Below are 19,677 nucleotides of genomic sequence, written 5' to 3'. Positions count from 1 at the left end.
GAGATCAAAGGTCACTGCTATGTAAAAGCATTAAGGCTGTTGCTTGAAAAGAATTTCAAGTCACTATGGAGAAGAATCTGTGCCCTGCTCTGGGGTTGCTTCATGAACGCTTAGCTATATTTCCTGAGCTTCTCTGAGAGAGGCTGAGCACTCTGAAAAGCCACAAGGTGCTAAGTTACTCCAAAGATTTTGAAAAATAAAGTTTCCTTGAGCCAGAATATGTGTAACTGTGGCAAATGTCTCTCTTGTGTGCACACACCTTCCACATCTGGAACCGGGCTGACTGCCAGACTCCTGGGCTCTTGGCAAGGGTTTTCTGACCCACTACCGGAGGAATGCAAGCACTGACATGACAAGGGAGCCCAGGCCCCAAAGCTTTTAAGACCTGGGGGTTGGCAGCAAGGGCTGAATGCTACCAGGGTTAGCGGGCTAACATCTCATGTCTTCGTCCTTGCTTCCTTTCTGAGAAAAGCAAACCCAAACCTTTTGCAGCAACCTGCTCTGGCCTTCCTGTGTCGGTCCGGAAACCAGGCCTCTATTTCCTTTCCATATGTCACAGTAGGAAGAGCTCTGGAAAGCAACTTCCTGAACACACACTCCTTGTCCTTTCTGTGACAGTACCGGGGGAGTGATGGATGAGACACAGGACAGAGGGGAAGGTGACCCAGGCTACGAATCTTTACAGGCCACACTGGGATAGGGCCAAGCTGGCCACAGCTGACAGTGGCCAGCGGAGAGGTGTACAGTCCTGATAAGAAGCCACTCTCCCCTTCCTCCCTGTGTAAAGTGACAGTCGGCTCAATGACTCTGCCCCCTCCTTGGGCCCGAACGGGGTTTGTTCTCTGCGTCCAGCCAGGCCAGCTGGTTTCGCACTGAGGGCCCCACGGCATTGTGCCAAGCGGAAGCTGATAAGGAGGCCAGTCCGTCCCAGCCCCTGGCCATGGATACCCCAGCCCGTGTTTCTGCTGCTGTCACCGGACGGTGGCATTTCCGACCCGATTCCTTCGCCTCCTGTGCTAATCATATGCAATGAAGATATGCACGGCCAACATTTAAACCGGCTGCAGATCAATTAGCGGTCTTAGGTTTATCTGATTTTTATCAAAGAAGACAGAGCTGTGGGTCGATTGCCAGAGCCCGTGTCAAGTTGACCTTTTCAGAGACGTCCACATCGCCAGTCCCCTGGGCAGCTTGTTGTCCCCCGCTCCCCTCTGAATGGCAGAAGTCTGTTCTGCTCAAGCACAAAGTATACACAGATGTCTATATTACATTCTTATAGGTTTGACAGCGACTGCATGTTGTATCTATAAACTGTCCTTTAGCAGTGACACTTCCTCAATGATGATAAGCTAATTTATGCAACTAAATCTCCTTTGTGCAGAAATGAAAGCTAATTGAGTCATTACAGAGTAATTCAGGAAGGAATACCTTGTATAAATTGGCTTACTTTATAAATCCTTCTCAAGCGGTTTTCATGCATCCTAAGTGGGGCTAAGCAGCCCTGCTGCTGCCTTGAGATACCCAGGCCAGAGGAGGCAATGGGGGGGGCCTTCAAATCCAAACCCTACAACGGGCTGAGCAGCCCCGCTGCTGTCTTGAGACACCGGGCTGGAGGAGGCAACGGGGGGCCTTCAAATCCATACCCTAAAAGGGGCTGAGCAGCTCTGCTGCTGCTCTGAGACACCGGGCCGGAGGAGGTCATGCATCTCTCTCCTTCTCGCAGTGAGAAGCAGAACCTGAAGAGAGATACCAAATCAAAGCATCCTGGGAGGGAGCCAGCTGCCCAGTGAATTACCTGGAGTGTGAGTGACCTCTTCATTCATCTGCTTGGGCTCCTCCATCTTGTAAGAACTGTCATCTTCATCTTCTGCAAACACACAAAGGGAAGGGGACATTGAAGTCTTCCTCAGTGACAGGCAGCGCAGCCCCACTCCAGCTCAGAAGCCCCAGAAGCTCAGACACTCATCAAAGAACCCCACTTTGGAGCCTTCCCATCCGTTCCAGTAACACAAAGCCCAACACAAGAGCTCTACCATCTATATGTGGTTGTTTCTTCTATCATAAAAGAATGTCAAGACATTGACTTTGATTCAACCACAATAGACATGTATTCATCACCTCCCACACACAAGGCCCCAGGATGAGTCTTTGAGCGACTTAACTTGCTCTCTTTTTACATATTTTGTTATGGCAGAAAGAATCCTGCACGTGAATTTGGCCTGATAATATGCTGATTAAGACATTTCACAAATAATAATGCTCATTTACATAGTGCTTTGACACAGGTAGTTCATGTATTATTATCATCCCCACTTTAAAGATAGAGAAACTGGAGATTCAGGGAGTTTGGATGACTAGCCCAGGGTCACACAGCATCAGAGAATGGCCAGACCCCAATCTCACCATCTTTGTGTTATACTCACTGCCCTTCCAGTGATAGACACTCGAACCACATGTGGCCACAAAGAGCCCTACGATCAGCCTAGAAGGCAGGCAGGTATCCATTCTGTACCCACCATCCCCAATCAAGAGATCAAACTGTATTAAAAATGTGAAGTCCGCTACTGGCTGCTTTTTAAAAGCACTATCAAAAGAGGCCACCTAAGCCAACCATAATATAGAGAGCAGCACGTCACTCCAGGGATCATCTCGGAAGGTCTCTGGGACTCATGGGTGAGAGACGTTCTTAAGGCAATGGAAAGGTTGCCGGTAGTCCAAACCTTTATGAAACCCTGATTTGCAAATAGGTGTGCATATTAACCCAAATGATGATAATAAGCCATAGTGAATATTCTACATGGAGAAAAAAATCAGTACTTAATGAGTCAATTACCTAAGCCTCATTATATTTATACCACCTCTAGAACACCAGCTCCCTACAATTAGAATGTTTGACTCCAGCTGGTTAAGATAAGCACGTGACTTAATACGCTCTCTCTGCTCACCTTCCTCACTCTCCCTTCACATTCCTTTCTCTAGTTATTAAGTTTGAATGACTATAATGGGATCAAATAGGCATCGTTTTAAAGAAAGAATGAATACAACACCTGATTCTATAACACTGTTACATCAAAGAAACATTATGTTCATTACATTTTAACTTTTCTCCTATTTAAGGGCCCATTTACATTTTGGGGGAGAAATCTACCGTGAGTGTGAAAGGGAGAGCTGTGGAAAGCCTGAGAACAAACACACACAGTATCAACTATTCTCAGAATTCTGAAACACAGGGGCAGCTAGGTGGCACAGTAGATAGAGCACTGGCCCTGAAGTCAGGAGGACCTGAGTTCAAATCCGACCTCAGACCAAACACTTGACACTTAATAGCTGTGTGACCCTGGGCAAGTCACTAAACCCCAAATTGCCAAAAAAAAAAAAAAGAATTCTGAAATGCAAACGCTTTTCCAGGGAACTGGCGGTAGGTGAAGACGCTAGACGCTGTGGAGGCAGCCCACAGGAATAAGAAATACATCCGAAAATAAAAACATGACTGCATAATGTGTGGCCGGTTTCTGAGCACTCACCACTAATCGATTCAACACCTACGCAACACGCAAGACAACAGGTTAAAGGCTTTAAGGGATACCCGAGTGAGAAAGTAGCCCCTGATTTCATGGAGGGAAAGAACTCTGCAATGAAATAATACAAGGTGAAATGTACAGGTTTCATAATAAAGATAAGAAGAGTAGAAGAGAGACCTGTTGTCTGGGGAGACCTGAGTTCGAATCCTACCTCTGACAGGGACTAATGGGTATGACCCTGGGCAAGTCATTTAACCTAAGCCTCTAGGTTTCTTCATTGATAAGATGGGGATAAAACCACCTGAAGTGCTTACTTCATAGGGTTATTGCAAAGACTAAATGAGAGGATACACGTAAAGTGCTCTGTAAACCTTAAGGCACTCTGCAAATATTAGCTATTATTAGTATTCACAGGACCGAGGAGATGCAGGGAAGGGGGTTCATGGAGGAGGCAGCAGTTGAACTGGGCTGTAAAGATGGCAGGAATCAAAAGGTAAAAATTAAACAGAGGTCATCCCAGCTGGAAGGAAGAACACAGGAATGAAGACAGCAGTCCAGTTTGGGTGCAGCATGTGAAGAACAGGGAAGAGAAGCTGGAGAAGCAGGCTTCGGGAAGATCCCAAGGCGTTCAAGACTCGGTGAAGGAGTTTGTACTCATTCAGTAGATAATGGGGAGCCCTGGAAGGCTTTTTGTTTTTGTTGGGAGTGCCATGATCAGAACTGTGTTTTAACAAGATTCACATGGAAGGAGCACATAGAACGGGAGAAGGAAAAGGCAGAGAAGGGGAACAAGGGCCTAGGAAACAGGGTGGTGGCAGTGGTCATCAAAAGAGTGGGAAGGACACAAGATATCAGTGGTAGAATTGAGAGGGCTTGGAAACTGGTTGGCTGTGAAGGGTGAGAGGGAGGTTTCAGGCCTTAGTTCCAGGAATGGCGGTGCCAATGACATGGGTGGTTCTATCACAGGGCAAACTGCAGTCCTTCCACATCTTCAAATGCTAAATGCAAAAATATTCTATGAGGGATCCACCCAACATGCCCAAAGTATTTCTGGTTCTTTTCATGTCTGAGGGGTCCCAGCCCAATACCAAGCTACGCATCCGTAGTGTCTCATTCTCACTGTGAGAAAAATCCCCCTCATTTTCCAGGCACACATAACCCCAGTGATGGCTTTTATGCCACTTCAGGCATAAAATGACTGCTGGCCTCTCCGTACCTACTCCGTGCCTTTCTCTACCTTACGGATTACTAGCACTTCGGGCCCTCCCCAGACCCTGGTGCATCACTGGGAGAATCCTGGGGTTGAAGGACTGGACTTTCACATTCTACACTTGATCAAATGCCATCCAACCTCAAGGTCATCTCCTTCCTGGGCATGGCTCATTGTCCATCTGTGACCCTTCACCAGAGCAGTGGGGTAGGTGTTTCTCACAGATGTGCATACTTGGAAGGCTTTTGTCAAGTTGTTTGTCATCATCTGGGCTACACACAAGTTCAGTGTAAATTCTTGGATCTGCCATCTTGTGGATGGAGGACTATGAGTTTTACTGAAGAAACTCAGTAGGATCCTTCTTGATTTAATTAGTATAATGTCATCTATGAATAACATATTGGGCAAACTTTGCCATCTATAGGGCATCTTTGTTTTGTTTGGACCTGTGACAGAGTTCTTCTATGATGATGACAAAAAATACTTAAATAAATATATTATCCCCTTTTTTATACCTTTTCGATGTCAGTGGTTGATAGATGGCTGACCAAAATTATCACTGAAGTGAGAGCTGTCTTGTACTTGGCATATGGTAGATTCTTAATAAATGCTTGTTGATTCATTGATAGATTGGATAGAACTAGCAATTGGTACGAGGACTGCACCTGGGATTTCATGTGTAGAGGGGAAAACCTCCATCAATTAAAGTCAGTCCTTCACTGCAAGTTGGACTCTGAGAGTTTCGTAGAACAAAGCGGATACGTCACACAGCTGGCTTCAAGATGGCACTCTCACCATCATGCCATGCTGCTTCTTTGTCTCCTGTAATTTTAGCTAATGGTAGGCACCGTGCTTTCTCAAGAAGAACCTTCATGGTGACATTTTGCTCTACAGAGGCAAACGCTTTATAAAAAATTGGGAAAAAATTAGACACAGTGAAACCTTCAAGATGGAAGCTTCTTTACAAGATCATCTGCAAAGTCCTATCTGTTTCCAATCCTTTATCATTCAGGAGCTTTCATCAAGGATACCCTCAATGTCTATGTGCAGAGACCACTTTCAGAAAGATTTATGGACAGAAGCAAGCAAGCAGATGGTTTGGTTGCCCTTTGTGGTTAGTGACACAGCCCACAATCCATTCTATTGTGAGTATTTGCTTTGAAATCGGTGGCTTAGTGTCCTGAAGACTGTGTTTTCCCGGCACATATGTTGTCTTTAAAGATGTGCTCACGTCCAGCTACTTTGTTCTAACTTCTTCATCTCAAGCTCCAGTGCCACGCTCTCACATGGTACATATTGATTTGGCTACCATCAGTAAAAACAATCATAAAAGATGCTTACGAGTCGGCTCCATATCACACCTCTCTGTGATGCTCCTTCTACTTTGACCTAGAAATGCTCTCAGAATTGCCGGACTTAACTGGATTTCACAAGAAGCTCATTTTCTCCTCAACCGCTTTTTACAGTTTTCTGCGGGCAAAAGCGTCCACAATCTTCCATCCTTCTCCTCCATGACTATTTTACAAGTGAGCTCATACCCTAAACTTATGCTGGTCTTGGCTGCTTTCTTTAGCCATTTGGCAAAGGGATTTAATTGTTATAAGATAATCGTTATCTTATAACAGTTAAATTGCTCCATGAACTGGTGCCTGAGCTGATGCCTTTACTTTTGCCCTGTCCTCATTTTTAGTCAACTATTTGTTTAAGCAGGTTGGGTTAGAGATCCAGTAACTACATGTGGTGTCCCACCTTTATCCTTCCTCCAAAGTGCTAGGCCCTATAGAGCCAGTTCTGAAACAACTACCATGCCAATGACCAACTGTTTCTTGTCTTGAGATAGATCATCAGTGCCCAGCACCTCCTACTCGCCTAACAAAAAGGATTTGTGATGGCTGCTGAAAGAGTTCTACGAGCCTCTGAGCTTTTGGTCGCTTCCATTTCTTGATCCCAAGCTATATAATCCAGCATGCATGTATGCATGTATGCATGTGTGCATGCGTGTATGCATGTGTGCATGTATGCATGCATGTATGTGTGTGTGTGTATGTGTATGTGCATGTGTGTTTCTTCCCCCATTTTCCTGTTCCCATTTTCACACTGACATTGTGGAGTTTACCAAGGTATGCTGATGTAACAAGGAGGATCTTGTCTAGCTCTTTATGGAATTTCTCCACTTTCTCTTCTATAAGGGGTAGTTAGTTTGTCTATGCTAATTATGAGCACTGCCAGACAAGATGACCAAGTGTCCCATAAAATGTCACTTGTTACCTTTGGCTACACAATGAAACCAACTCGATGAACTCTTGTCTCTCCCAGGAAAACTTTTAACATATCATTCTGTTTATCGTAACTTCTGTCTTCTGAATTCCATTAGAGAATAAAATACGCAACAGCTAACATTTACACTCTTTTTTTTTTTTCTGGAAATTGGGGTTAAGTGACTTGCCCAGGGTCACACAACTAGTAAGTGTCAAATGTTTGGTCTGATGCTGGATTTGAACTCAGGTCCTCCTGACTTCACGGAACACCGTGCCACCTAGGTGCCCTATAACATTTATATTCTGCTTTAAGGTATGCAAAGCACTTTGCAAACATCATCTTATTGGATCCTCACAGCAACCCTGGAAAGGGCTACTATTATCACCCCCATTCTGTATGTAAAGAAACTGAAGTTGAGCTCCGTGAGGGGACCTGTCTGGGGTCACGCGGCCGGTGACGGGGGCTGCACTAGTGCTCTGGTCCGCCTCACCTCGCGCCTGCACCCTACCCACTGTTCCACCTCGCCGGATAAAGACTGAGTCCCAGCCCTCATGAGTTTGTATGTAGGGGGCCTATAAACGGTACTGATTTTGTGCCCACTCTGCGCCTTTATTCATCACTTTCCTGCTGTGATTAAGGAAGGCAAAGGAAGGCCGCACACACTAGGTGATTTCCTGACCGTGATGGCCACGCCCCCACTCAGCGGGCTTGACAAAAGTATCTGGGCCAGGCCTCAGATGATCCTGACCATGGTGACTTCTGTGTGCTATTAACATGTCTGATTTGATTGATCGACAGAACGGAGCAGAGGCATGTCACTTTCCTATTTAAACCAGAAGCGTAACTATAATAATAGAATCTATGCAATTTCTGTGCTTGTTTATTTTCATAGGCTAGGACATTTCATGAAGATTCTCTCACTATCTCTGAAAATGCTTAATGAAAACAAAGGACACATATGGTGACCTTGCTGCCCACCCCACGGACACTGCCTTGGTGCTTTTTACCTTTTCTTCCAGCTTTGAACCGGTGACTGCCTCTCTTGGCCCACTCTTCCAGGAAAGTTGTACCCAACCATGCTCTGCTTCACTTCCTACTCTGCTGTGCACAATACCCTCCCCTGAATCCATTGCCTCTCCCAGTTCTGGAACCAGGATCAAATAAAGTCTGCCACTGTACTTGGATGGGTTGTGTCAGCCTACTATCTTACAACTCCACTCACTATCCCTGTAATATTCAGGCCCAAAGTGCCCTGCTCTGGGCATACCACATGGGGAGACTATGTGAGCTATCTTCCCTAATTAGAATATAAGCTCTCTGGGGGCAGGGACTATCTTTGCCATAATATTTGTTTCCCCAGTACTGAGCACACTGTTGAACACATAGTAAGCAATTAATACCTTTTCATTTATGTTTGAAGGTATATTAATAATTAATCTACATAGACATTTTTAAAAAAGAGTTAAGTTGTGATTAAAGAACAAAATGATTATTCTATAACCTTAAGACTTGTAAAAATTTCGTTGCTTATATTCAATATGTGATCCCTAGTTACCTAGCATTAAACTCTTATTAAAGTACTATTTATAAGACTAATTTGACCTTTGAGAAATGAAAAGTTCTAATCCTTACAATGCATGTGCCACACAAAGAAGCAGACATAAAGAGCCCCAATTCCCATTTTTAAATTAGAGCACATCTTTCAGGTTCACAGCCTAAATAGGGACGAATTAAATTCATCATAACATAGATGGTCTGCATACCCCCACCTCAGAACTTGTTCTTTACTCTGCATCAAATATGGACTAGATTGGAAGCAGAAAAGCGATTTCCTTATTGTTAAGTTTAGTACAGTGTTGGTCTTAATGTTGCTATTTAATCAGTCAGTCAATAAACATTTATTAAGCTCCTACTATGTGCCAGGCCTTGTGCTAAGTGCCGTTTGTTAATGTGCACAATGATAACCCAAACGGAGAAGGAGAGAACAGAGAAGGATGGATTGAAGGTGAGATTCACGCAAAGCTCTGAATCCTGGCTCTCAGTGAGGTTCTCAACCAGCTGGCGAGCAAACAGGCTCACAGTAACAACCACAAAAATGAGGATTCAGGAGCAAATCAAGCAGAAGCTAGAACAGCTCCCCTGTATCCCATGGAGCACCCCCTTCCTCCGAGGGCTATTTTGGGGAGAAAATGAGGTCAGATTTGGAAAGCACTTAGAGAATTACATAAATGTTAACAATTATCATCATTAACCTCAGGGATCAGGTGCCACAAGTGGGTAGACAGGAGCGTTTTTGAATTTTTTTTTTTCTAAAAAGGAGGAAAGAAAGTTTTCATCCCTTTCTATATTCTCTTCTTCCTGTCTGACTTTTCTGGTGAGTGTTGATCATAAATTTCACAGCGGAGAAGCGGTCCATTGCTTTGTGGTTCAGAAGTTATCGTGTAAGCAAATAGCTAACCACAGGCCTGCTTCTCACACTTGGGGAGACACTACAAAATTCAGATTGTCTATGTCCAGAATCAGCTAGACGAAGAAGAAACAAAGTGACCAAGCTTTGTTCTTTCTCATGAGTCTGTGACTCACCCGATTTAAAGGGATTTAGATAGAGTAACTCGGTCCTTATCTTCACAATGTAACATTTATTAAGAGCACATAGCATGTGTGAAAGCCCCTCCCTTCTCTGATGGCTGTGATTCTTTGTTCTCGAGGAAAGCGCATTTCACTAAAATGTGCCCGTAAATGGCAAGGCGCTTGGCACTTGGAGTTCCAGGAGAGTTGTTTAACACGTATCTAATGGGACTATTGTTGAAGGCCTCTTTACACCCCTTACCCCCACAAAACTAATAGGGATTTCAGGGAAAACCTTTACCAGACTTGTAGACATAAACGGTCCTCAGCAATACCAAACAGATCATTTCATGCCAGGCTGTGAATGGAATTATTCTCCAAAGAGAAAGACGACAAAGATCAGATCTAGATTTGTGGGCTTGGGGTCTTCTCACAGATGTCACTTACGTATTAATTTGGGGATCGGGCAAGCAAAACTAAGGTTGCATAAAGAAGATAGCAGAAAGACTTCTCATCCACTATGCTCATACACTAAAACTGCCAGTCTTCAGAAAGGAATGGTTTCAGACTGCTCCCCCAAATCTGGGTAATAGGCACTCTCCCTTACCATGTATACAGTGGTTCTATTTGGTTTACTGTTCATCAATATTTCATTTGCCACGTTACCATTATCCAATATTAATTAATACCTCAGATAGTCCCTGTTTGTGGGTTAATCTATTCTATTCAACATTTTAATAACAGTAAACAAAAACAGCTCAGCTATGCAGCAAAATCCATCAACGCACACAGATGGTGAGAAGGTTTTCATTAGGTGGTTTCCATAGCAATCCTATTGCAAATCTGGAAGCTTCTTGCACACAGGCAGCTTGTATTTACAAGCCTCTCCACTGCGGCGTGAGGCTCTTCAGCATGGGATGTTATCATTCCAATCACATATTGGTAGAAGAATCATCAGGAGATGTTTTGATCAGTCAAGATAAAAAAAAAATACTGCAGTGAACTAATTTTAAAAGATTATTCAAGCATAGTTGCATGTTTGCTTGCATACTAATTTTTGAGTTTTTCAAATTTCCTGACACTGTTGAAAGGTTAGAGGCTTCTGTGGAACGCTGTCACCTACAAAAGTACTTGTATGATCATTTAAAAAATATCTGAAATTTCCATCACCACACCGTTCAGGTTGTGATGGGAAATGCTACAGCCGACGGTCAGCACCAATCCTTAACGGAAGGCAGAAATGTACCTCCCACCCACTCTTCCTGGGCAAAGAGCTGTCTGACATTCTCTCTGCCACAGAGGGCCTTCTGTAAGATGTGTGGAGTTTGCTCAAATGTGGCAAACCCCAAATATTAAGGAAATGCTTACTTGGGAGAAAAATCCAGGCCTTTTACCCCTCCCCAATTTATCAATTTAATTTACAAATTGATCCTGCTCAGGAACAGATGGATTATTACCCTAATAAGAGGCATAAATCTGCCCAGCGAGGCAGTTTTCACAAAATGGCTATTTCCATTTTACAAATGTTATTTTTAGGATAAATTAAATAACTAAAAAGGACAGTGATAAGCAAATGAAACTTTTAGCTGACATTGCTTTAAAAAGCTGAAGACATTTTGTTGGCACAGGAGAAGACTCAGGATGCCTGGATCAAGTCCTAGGATTGATTTTGTCATTTCTTTAAAATGATTAAACTTTTCTTCCCCCAGGAGCTGGAAGAAGAAAAGGTGGGAAAACCCTACTTATAGTGCAATTTCTATCCCCAGTAAAACACCTTCAGAAAATGACTTTGATGAATTCTCAGATATTTAAAAAGTCACAGGAAGTCATAAAACACAGAACCAATATGGTCCTTCGGGCCTGAAATGTACATATGATGGTTAAGACTTCTATCCACCTACCCTACAACAGCTAAATAGGCATAAACACAGAAGATTATGGATCACACCCTTCTTAGCTGCTGCCTTTGTTTTGAGAAATATTGTTCAAATATGGCTCTCCTTGACCTAGAGGATTCTGTGTATCCTTTGGCCAGACTGTTCTAGAATGAAAAACCTAGGGGAAGAAACGACACGCTGGAAGTCAAGTAAACTAGAGAATTAGCTCTATTATTGTGACCTCAAAAAATCCTGGAACTTCCCTGGTTCTTGGTTTTATTTCCACAAAGGAGAAAGAATAATTTCTTTTCTTTTCTTTTCTTTTTTTTTTTTGGCAAGGCAATGGGGTTAAGTGATTTGCCCAGTGTCACACAGCTAGTGAATATCATGTGTCTGAGGCCGGATTTGAACTCAGGTCCTCCTGATTCCAGGGCCAGTACTGTATCCACTGCGCCATCTAGCTACCCCGAAGAAGAATAATTTCAACCTGAAGAAATCATGAAAATGAGTCTATGAGGTATTTTAAGCTATTCAGAAGCCCACTGCTATATGGGCCCTGGGTCTACATTAACTTCTGTACAAGTATTTATCAGTTAATTTCAGCTACCAAAAATAAAATTTATGTAGAAATGGAGTATAAACAAAAATAATCTACAAATATTCCTTAATTACACAATCTGATTTGGAACTTAGATCCTCTCTTACTTGTGACTTTAATTTTAAAGTGTTATAATAACTTTTCAAATCAAGTAAAATGTTTTTTTTAATTGCCATGACTATGAGGGTCACAATTTATACATAAATCATTAAATGCAAAATAGCCAATTAACTTGTCAATATCACAAATGCTTGTAGAAAACAAACAAACAAAAAATCGAGGTCCAAACTTTAAGAATCTCTGATTTTGTCAATGAAGACAAAGAGCCTTGATATGGAAGGGAGAGGGAGATGCCCAGGCCCTAGCCACCTGGCCCTCGCCAGCCACCGGCCATCTGTGTGACCGTGGGTAAGTCCTTGACCTTCTCTGGGCCTCAGTTTATCAGATATAAAATGAAAGGATGGGTCTAGACCAGTGGTTCTCAAATTTTTTGGTGTCCCTTCACACTCTTAAAAATGTTTGAGGACCCAAAGAGCTTTTGCTCATGTAGGCTATCTCTATCAATATTTACCGTGATAGAAATTAAGACTGATGAAATTTTAAAAAATTTATTAATTCATTTGATAATAACTCCATAACATCATAACAAAATTAACATTTTTATAAACATATATTTTATGAAACAAAAAATTTTAGTGAAAAGAGTAGCATTGTTTTTATGTATTTTTGCAAATCTCTTTAAAGTTTGGCTTAATTGAAGATAGTTGGATTCCCTTTTGTTTCTGCCTTCAATCTGCTTCGATATGTTCCAGCTGAAATCTACAAAGAAAATTCAGTCTCAAGTAGACATGATATTGGGAAAAGGAGGAGTATTTTAATAGGCAAATAACGTCTTAGTGCTATTAGGAAATTGTTTTGGCCTCCCAGACCCCCAAAGGCTCTTGAGGCCTTCCGGAGGTCAGCAGACCACACTCTGAGAACTGCTGGCCTAAGCAACCTCTAAGTTTTCTTCACGACTTAGATGCTATGATGTTTTGTAGGTATTAAGTAACCACTGGGGGAGGGGGAAATCAAAGCCACCTTGTTTTACCAAGGCAGCACCTGAGCTGAGCCCTGAGCGAAGACAAGCAGAAGAAGAAACAGTGATGAGGAGGCCGGGGAGGGGAGAGGATAGAGGGCCTGTGCTAATTCATGGGGGTGGAAGATGGAACGTCAAGTGTGGGGAGCAGCTAACAGCCAAGTTTGGCTGGAACAGGCAGAATGGGGTGAATGAATCTGAAAAGGCAGGGAGAAGTCCAACTGTAGCAGATGCCAACGGAGGCAGAGATTTGGTCAGCCGCAAATCCCACCATCCCTCACCCCATGCCCAGATCTTCACGTATGTGTGCGCTTGTGCAGACAGACGGATACTTTCTCCCCTGACAGAGACTCTTCCATCGCTGTCTCTGCTTCCCAGCATGGTGGGTGCCAAATAAATACTTATTTATTGACTGGCTGATTGATTGATTGATGTTGGCTGGCAGATGGATTAGTGAAAAGAGAAAACAGAAAGAAGAAGCCCAATCAGAGGCTATGAAAAGAAGCCAGGTGTGAGGTGGTTTGAAGTGGAAAAGAGGGGAATGAAGGAGACAAATATGAGAGACATGGGAGGGAAAACCGAGGGGGCTTAGCAACCGATTGGAAACAGGGAGTGAGAGGGGGCAGCGTCCAACACAGCTATGAGATCATGAAGTGGGGAGATGGAACTGGGGGAGGGGCAAGTGCAGGGAGAGACAGGTTGGCTCCATTTTGGACGTGCTGCTCTGAGAAGGGAGCATGTGAGTGGAGAGGCCTAACAGTCAGTGGTGCACGGGCCATAATTCAGGAGAGAAATTAGGACTAACCCTATGGATTTGGGAACCATCTGTGTGGAGAGGTAAATGAACCCATGAGAGCTGATGAGATCAGCACGGGAGGGACTACAGAGAAAAGGAAAGGGCCCCAGACAGAGCCTGGAGGGTGACTGAAGAGGGACCACGAATGAGCAGCATCCCTGAAATCCCAGAAAGAGGAGGCGGTCAGCAGGCACAAAGGTGAGGGCGAAGGCAAGCAGGCGTGGACTATCTAACAGACTGAACAGCGGACAGCCACCTTGGCACTGCCATCTATTTGACTTACGGCTTCCCATTCAACCTACGCCTTGTGCCTCACCTCAAAACTGGGACCGTGGCAAACTGCTGACCTTTGCCTTCAACCCTTATCTCTCAGATCATCTGTTCAAGTTCCCAAAGTGCCACTTAAATGTAAATCAAACGGCAATGTGGTGCTGTCAAATGTTACTTCCCTTTTCTGTCTCAAATACAAATGTCCCCTCAATAACTAATGAGTTTCTACAGTGACATTGACCATAACAGAATAAGAAAAGCCAGAACAAATTCTTTAAATATTCCTTAAACAATTAATGAATTCATCTTTTTTAGGAATACAAATACAATTCCTACCCTCACACTCATCCCAGCACAGGTATGGGACAGAGAAAGCCTTCTTTGTGGACCAGACAGTTAACATTATATAATACTTACTATGCATCGAACACTGTACTAAGCAGTTTATAATTGGTACCTCATTTGATTCTCACAACAAGGTAGGCGCTATTATTATTCCTAATTTACAGAAGGGGAAACTGAGGCAGGCAGTGGTGAAGTGACTTGTCCGGAGTCAAACAGCTAGTTAGTGTCTGAGGCTGGATTGAACTCAGGTCTTCCTAACTCCAGGTCTAGCTCTCTATCCACCTGGCTACGTCATCACCTAGCAGGGTCCACTATACTTGTAGAAGTAGCACAATTAGTAAGAGACAGTGGAGCTACAAAGAATCATTCATTAGTCTCTACAACTGTGCAGCTACCAAGGGCAAATCTGTAAGAAAAACGGGAGCCAGAGTCCCACCTTTAGCTCCCGCTACCGGCACTCTGTCCACTTGATCATGGCTTAATGCACACTTCCTTGCCATCTTTCCTTGTCTTTATGCATTCACTCAGAGGTTTACTAACACACGAGCACCTGGGCACCCTGGGAGTGAAAGGGGTGAACTACGGCTCCTTTTTGCAATGGATGGTTCAAGTGTCGAAGGAATGATTTTCATTGTCTCTTTTAATACTGGAAAGGTTTTGGAGAAAAAGAAATAAATAAGTTTCAATATCTATGAACAATGTGTAGAAGAGATTGATAGCAGCCAACTCACTCTCAGAAAGTCCCCCTAAATTCTAAGAAAAGCAAAATTAATGTGAATTAAAGAGTTATGCTTGTTACCGGTAGAAGAGTTATCTTAGGTCAGATTTATGCTAGAGTAGAGTTGTGGCTTTTGTGGGCTTGCATATACTTTACAGAATATTTGGGTCCCTTGTATAATCAATTTGGATAGTAAATCTGTTGTCCATTTTAAATGACTAATAATCTCATTTTGAATTTTTTAAACATATTTGTAGTTGATCTAACTTGATCTTTAAATATTTCATTTAACATATCATTAGCCCCAATCTAAGATTTACTTCGTCCTGAGTCCCTGGTAAAGGATGCTCCCAATTTCTGTAGTGTTTCTCTGGGAAAATGGCACCCTCTTCATGGTGACAGGCTTCATGTTATGTTCTCTCCACATCTTAAGGCATTTCATGCTGAAAAGAAAGGCCTTCCTATAATGAATGCTTGAGGCAACCAGTTAGTCTGAGACGAGCTCCAAGACAGTAGTCCTGTTTGACTGGAAAACAGAATGCACAGAAGAAGGGGAATAAGATGGAAAGTTGTGCTGGAACCAGATTCTGAAGGGCCTCCAATGCCAGATTTGAGCTGGGTGCACCGTGGAGACAGCTCTAGGCTTGGAGTCAGGAAGATCCAAGGTTCAAATCCAGCCTCAGACACTTACTGGATGTGTGATTCTGGGCAAATCACTTAACCGCTGTTCGTCTCAGTCTCCTCATCTGTAAAATGGGGACAATAGCACTTCCCTAGGCATGAATTAGATAATATTTGTGAAGCACTCATCACAGTGTCTGGCATATAGTAGGTGGTACATAAATGTTTATCATCATCATCATCATCATCATCATCATCATCACCATCATGGAACTGGCATGTGAGCTAAGTCGGCAGAATCACATGCAGAAGATGCCCAATTTTCTTTCTCTACAGTTTCCACTGTCATGACGGAAGCCCCTTGAGAGCAGTGACGTCTCCCTTCTACATCTGTATCCTCAGAGCAAATGCTGGTGGATGGACCCCATTGCTTAAGAGAAATGAAGGCTGTAGCCAAACAGGGAGGATTTGGCTTACTCTGCCCTTGAATGAAGAGCATGTCTTGCTGACTTGACCAGTTGTATTACTTCGGAATACAAACTTAACACTCTATTAAACACAGCTTAGCACTCTATTAAATAAATTCTTTCACAAAAGATTTTGGCCCTCAGCATACTGATCCAGGAGATACGTATAAAATGTGCTGCTCCCGGCCCAGCCCCACAGCCTTCGTTCATGAGCGGGACACTGCCCGCCCTCCCCTGTGAAGAAAGAGCTGCCAACCAACAGCCACGCAGAAGCAGCAGGGCATGCTGGGGGAGAAAGAGGAAGCAGCCTGAGCCCGGCAAGTCAAACCACCCCCATTGCTCCCCTGTGGGCCCTGAGTCCTGACAGTGCAGAGCCCTGAGCCTAAGGGTAGTAGGGATGGCAACGCCCCTTGATTGCCACCGCTGGTTCTGCTCCTAGCTACGGCCCTAGCTGCTGAAGACCCAGAATTAAAGTTCTTACCAATGGAAGCGACACTACAAAAGAGGCCTCATCATCTGCTTTCCTGCTGCTCCCTAAGGACCAAGGGGCCTTTCCAGCTGACTTGCAGCAAGAAGGCCCCCGTGTGTCCTCTCCCCATCGAAACATGGATGTCAGCAACTGTCTTCTTAACTCGCATCTCCAGTGATCTTGACAGAGTAAGCCCTTCTTAATAAAGGCTTCTTCATTCATTCATTGTAATTTATTATTTTAAAGATATGAAACAACACTCAGTTCAATCATATGCCAGATATTATAAACCATATTTGTGTGCCTGCCTAATTTTTGGTCTTATATCAAGTGCTCTAAGATATTTGGAAACAATTACATCACAATTTCTATGGTGTCCAAAGTATTTTATATATTCTTATAGGATACAATCAGCTGCACTGTTTAAGGAACCTATGATATTGTGGGAGTGTGCCTGCCTTTTACCATGGTCGGTCACACCCCAATATGCAGTCTTTCAGAAGTGCATTCCCCCAAAGGGCTCCCCTCCTTAAGCCAGCCTGATTCCAAGGGCCTCGATGACCTTAGCTAGCTTGGGCCCTCATTCAAATGACACCTGTCCCTGGACCACACCAGAACAGAGAGCAACACGTGAGAGGTATCAAGAGGTGAAGTTAGATCTGGGGGCAGGAAAACCTTCCTGACAGTCAAGAGATGGCCCAAAGTAGAGGAAGCTGCCTGGCTTCCTCCTCCTCCTCCTCTTCACGGTCTTCAAGCACAAGCCAGGCGACTGCTTACTGGGGGTGCTCAAAGGGGCAGTTATGTGGGGGGATGAGCTATACCAGATGGCCAGTGAAGTGCCTCCCAACCTCTACCAAGGCTGTCCAATCTGACAGATGCTTGTGCTATGCTTCTAGAGGAGCTGAGGATTTGGGGACAATTCCACATCACAACGAAGCACTCTAACTGGGCTTCATGGCTTGCCATGATGCTAGACTAACCAACCAAATAAATAAACAAAATCCCCGGCCAACAGAAGCATACACCCTATGGGTATTTTAGTGAATGGATTTTTTTAATCCCACCAACTGAAAAATCACCATCCTTTTTAGACTCCACCGAATCTCAATTAATCTCTATAACTACAGAGCAGGTCTATCAATATATAGACGTCGAACAGATGTCACAAATGCACAGTGAACTGGGCTATGATGTAACCATGAGAAGGAACGTGGGCTGGACTGCCTTTGGGAAATGGAGATGCTTGGGAACTCCAAGCTTCTCCCTGAAATAAAGGCCTGTCATTTTTATACCAAAATTGTTCTGGGGTTGTCCAAGGGCTGTGTGAACCACGGAACGCTAGTCTCCTCAGAACTGAAATGATCACACTCAAAAGGCAATGGAGAAAACCATGGTGGGTGTAAGCGTGTAACAGAGCAGCACATTACAAGTGAAGAATTATGAAAATGGAAGGGTAAAGGATGTCAGCAAAGAAATGCATCCAGGGAAAAGAGGATGGGTTGGTCATTGGGCAAGAGTGAGGAGGTGTGCCAAAGGTACAGGGCAGTCTGCATGCTTCACTGGGAACCTCATGGTTGAAGAAAAGTGAGGAAGGTGCCAGGACACTGGGCACACCACATTCTCCTGGAGCAAATTTATGGACAAAAGCAGCACAAAATAGACAGGCATGGATGGCACATGGTGTCTGTATCATGGCAGGGAAGACCCACATAAAAGGATCACTGGGTATTTAAGCATCAGTAATTTTTGTTCTGTTCATTCACTAATTAAAGTAGCCCATGGTCTACCTGCTGCCATGATATTTAACTCAGAAACAAAGTTGCTCACTTAAAGCCATGATGTTGTGTCCTAGATATATGTTCTTTAAAAAAAAAAGATTCTTAGATGACAAAATAACTGCTAATTCTATGATTCTCAAAAAAAAAAAGTTAAACTGAGAAATGTTAAGCACTTCTGTAAAACAAAAGCCCAGTTTGCATTGGACGGCAAAGGTGAAAAATTCAGCCTCTCTGCTCGAGTTTCTGTTTTAGTTGGAAGGCAATTCACAGATGCAAAAATCATTCACTAACACCCCCCACCACAGCTCAAATGTGCTGGAAACATGTAACAAGGCCAAGCCTTGAAGCAAACACACTGGAACACTGGTTTTGTTCTGGTCCAATTTTGTAAAAAATACACTATAGCACTTGCGGTGTTCCTCACCTTAGGCCCTTCCTTGGGCTCCACCCTGGCCTCCTGGGCTCTGGGAGCTGAGTTTTACCAGGCCTCCCTCCATGCTACCATCTCCTCAGCATGCCCAGGGGCACAGATCTTTCTCCTCTCCCCCACCCCTCATCATTCCTCCAGCTGCTTCTAATGTGCTGTCTTCCTCCGTTAGAATGTAAGCTCCTTTAAGAAAGGAGCGATATTGCACAGTGAGTGCTTAATAACTGCCCTCACTATCTATATACGCACACTAGATTTGATAGCTATCACACAAGAGGAATTTAGCAGACTGAAGACACTTGAAATGTAAAACAAAAGTTAGTACTGTGGTTATTGGAAAACCATTGCCTTTCATCCATTTGTCAAGCCCAGCCCTGGTAGGGGAAGTTTTCTTACTTCGAATCCTGTCTGAAACTCATCTATACTCTCAAGTTGCCTAGCTAATTCTCCATCCTCCATCAACAAACAGCTCTGCTTGGTTTTGACTCCATGGAACACTATGCCCCACAACAGGGACCCTTGGTGGCCTTTCCCCCACCTCCTCACCCTTCAGCTTCCTTTTGGGTGTGGTCTCCCCAATTAGACTGTAAGCTCCTTGAAGGCAGGGGCTGTCTTTTACTTATTTGTTAACTCCAGGACTTAGCACAATGCCTGGCACATAGTAGGCACTTAATA

The 19,677-nt window shown here is 43.7% G+C and overlaps 1 protein-coding gene across 5 annotated transcripts in view; it reads right to left on the bottom strand.

Annotated features, from left to right (window-relative positions):
- The window catches only part of SKAP2 (src kinase associated phosphoprotein 2), a 191,924-nt gene that overhangs the window by 28,817 nt on the left and 143,430 nt on the right, over positions 1–19,677 (bottom strand). For all 5 annotated transcript variants that reach the window (XM_027872417.1, XM_027872418.1, XM_027872416.1 and 2 more), the window contains one exon: positions 1,796–1,867. In XM_027872417.1, the coding sequence (XP_027728218.1) occupies positions 1,796–1,867 (72 nt within the window). The remainder of the gene's footprint in view (positions 1–1,795; positions 1,868–19,677) is intronic.

Source organism: Vombatus ursinus, unplaced genomic scaffold, assembly GCF_900497805.2.
Source record: "Vombatus ursinus unplaced genomic scaffold, bare-nosed wombat genome assembly UNPS02014799.1, whole genome shotgun sequence".
Classification (NCBI taxonomy): Eukaryota; Metazoa; Chordata; class Mammalia; order Diprotodontia; family Vombatidae; genus Vombatus; species Vombatus ursinus.
This window is presented reverse-complemented; position numbering and strand designations above follow the sequence as displayed.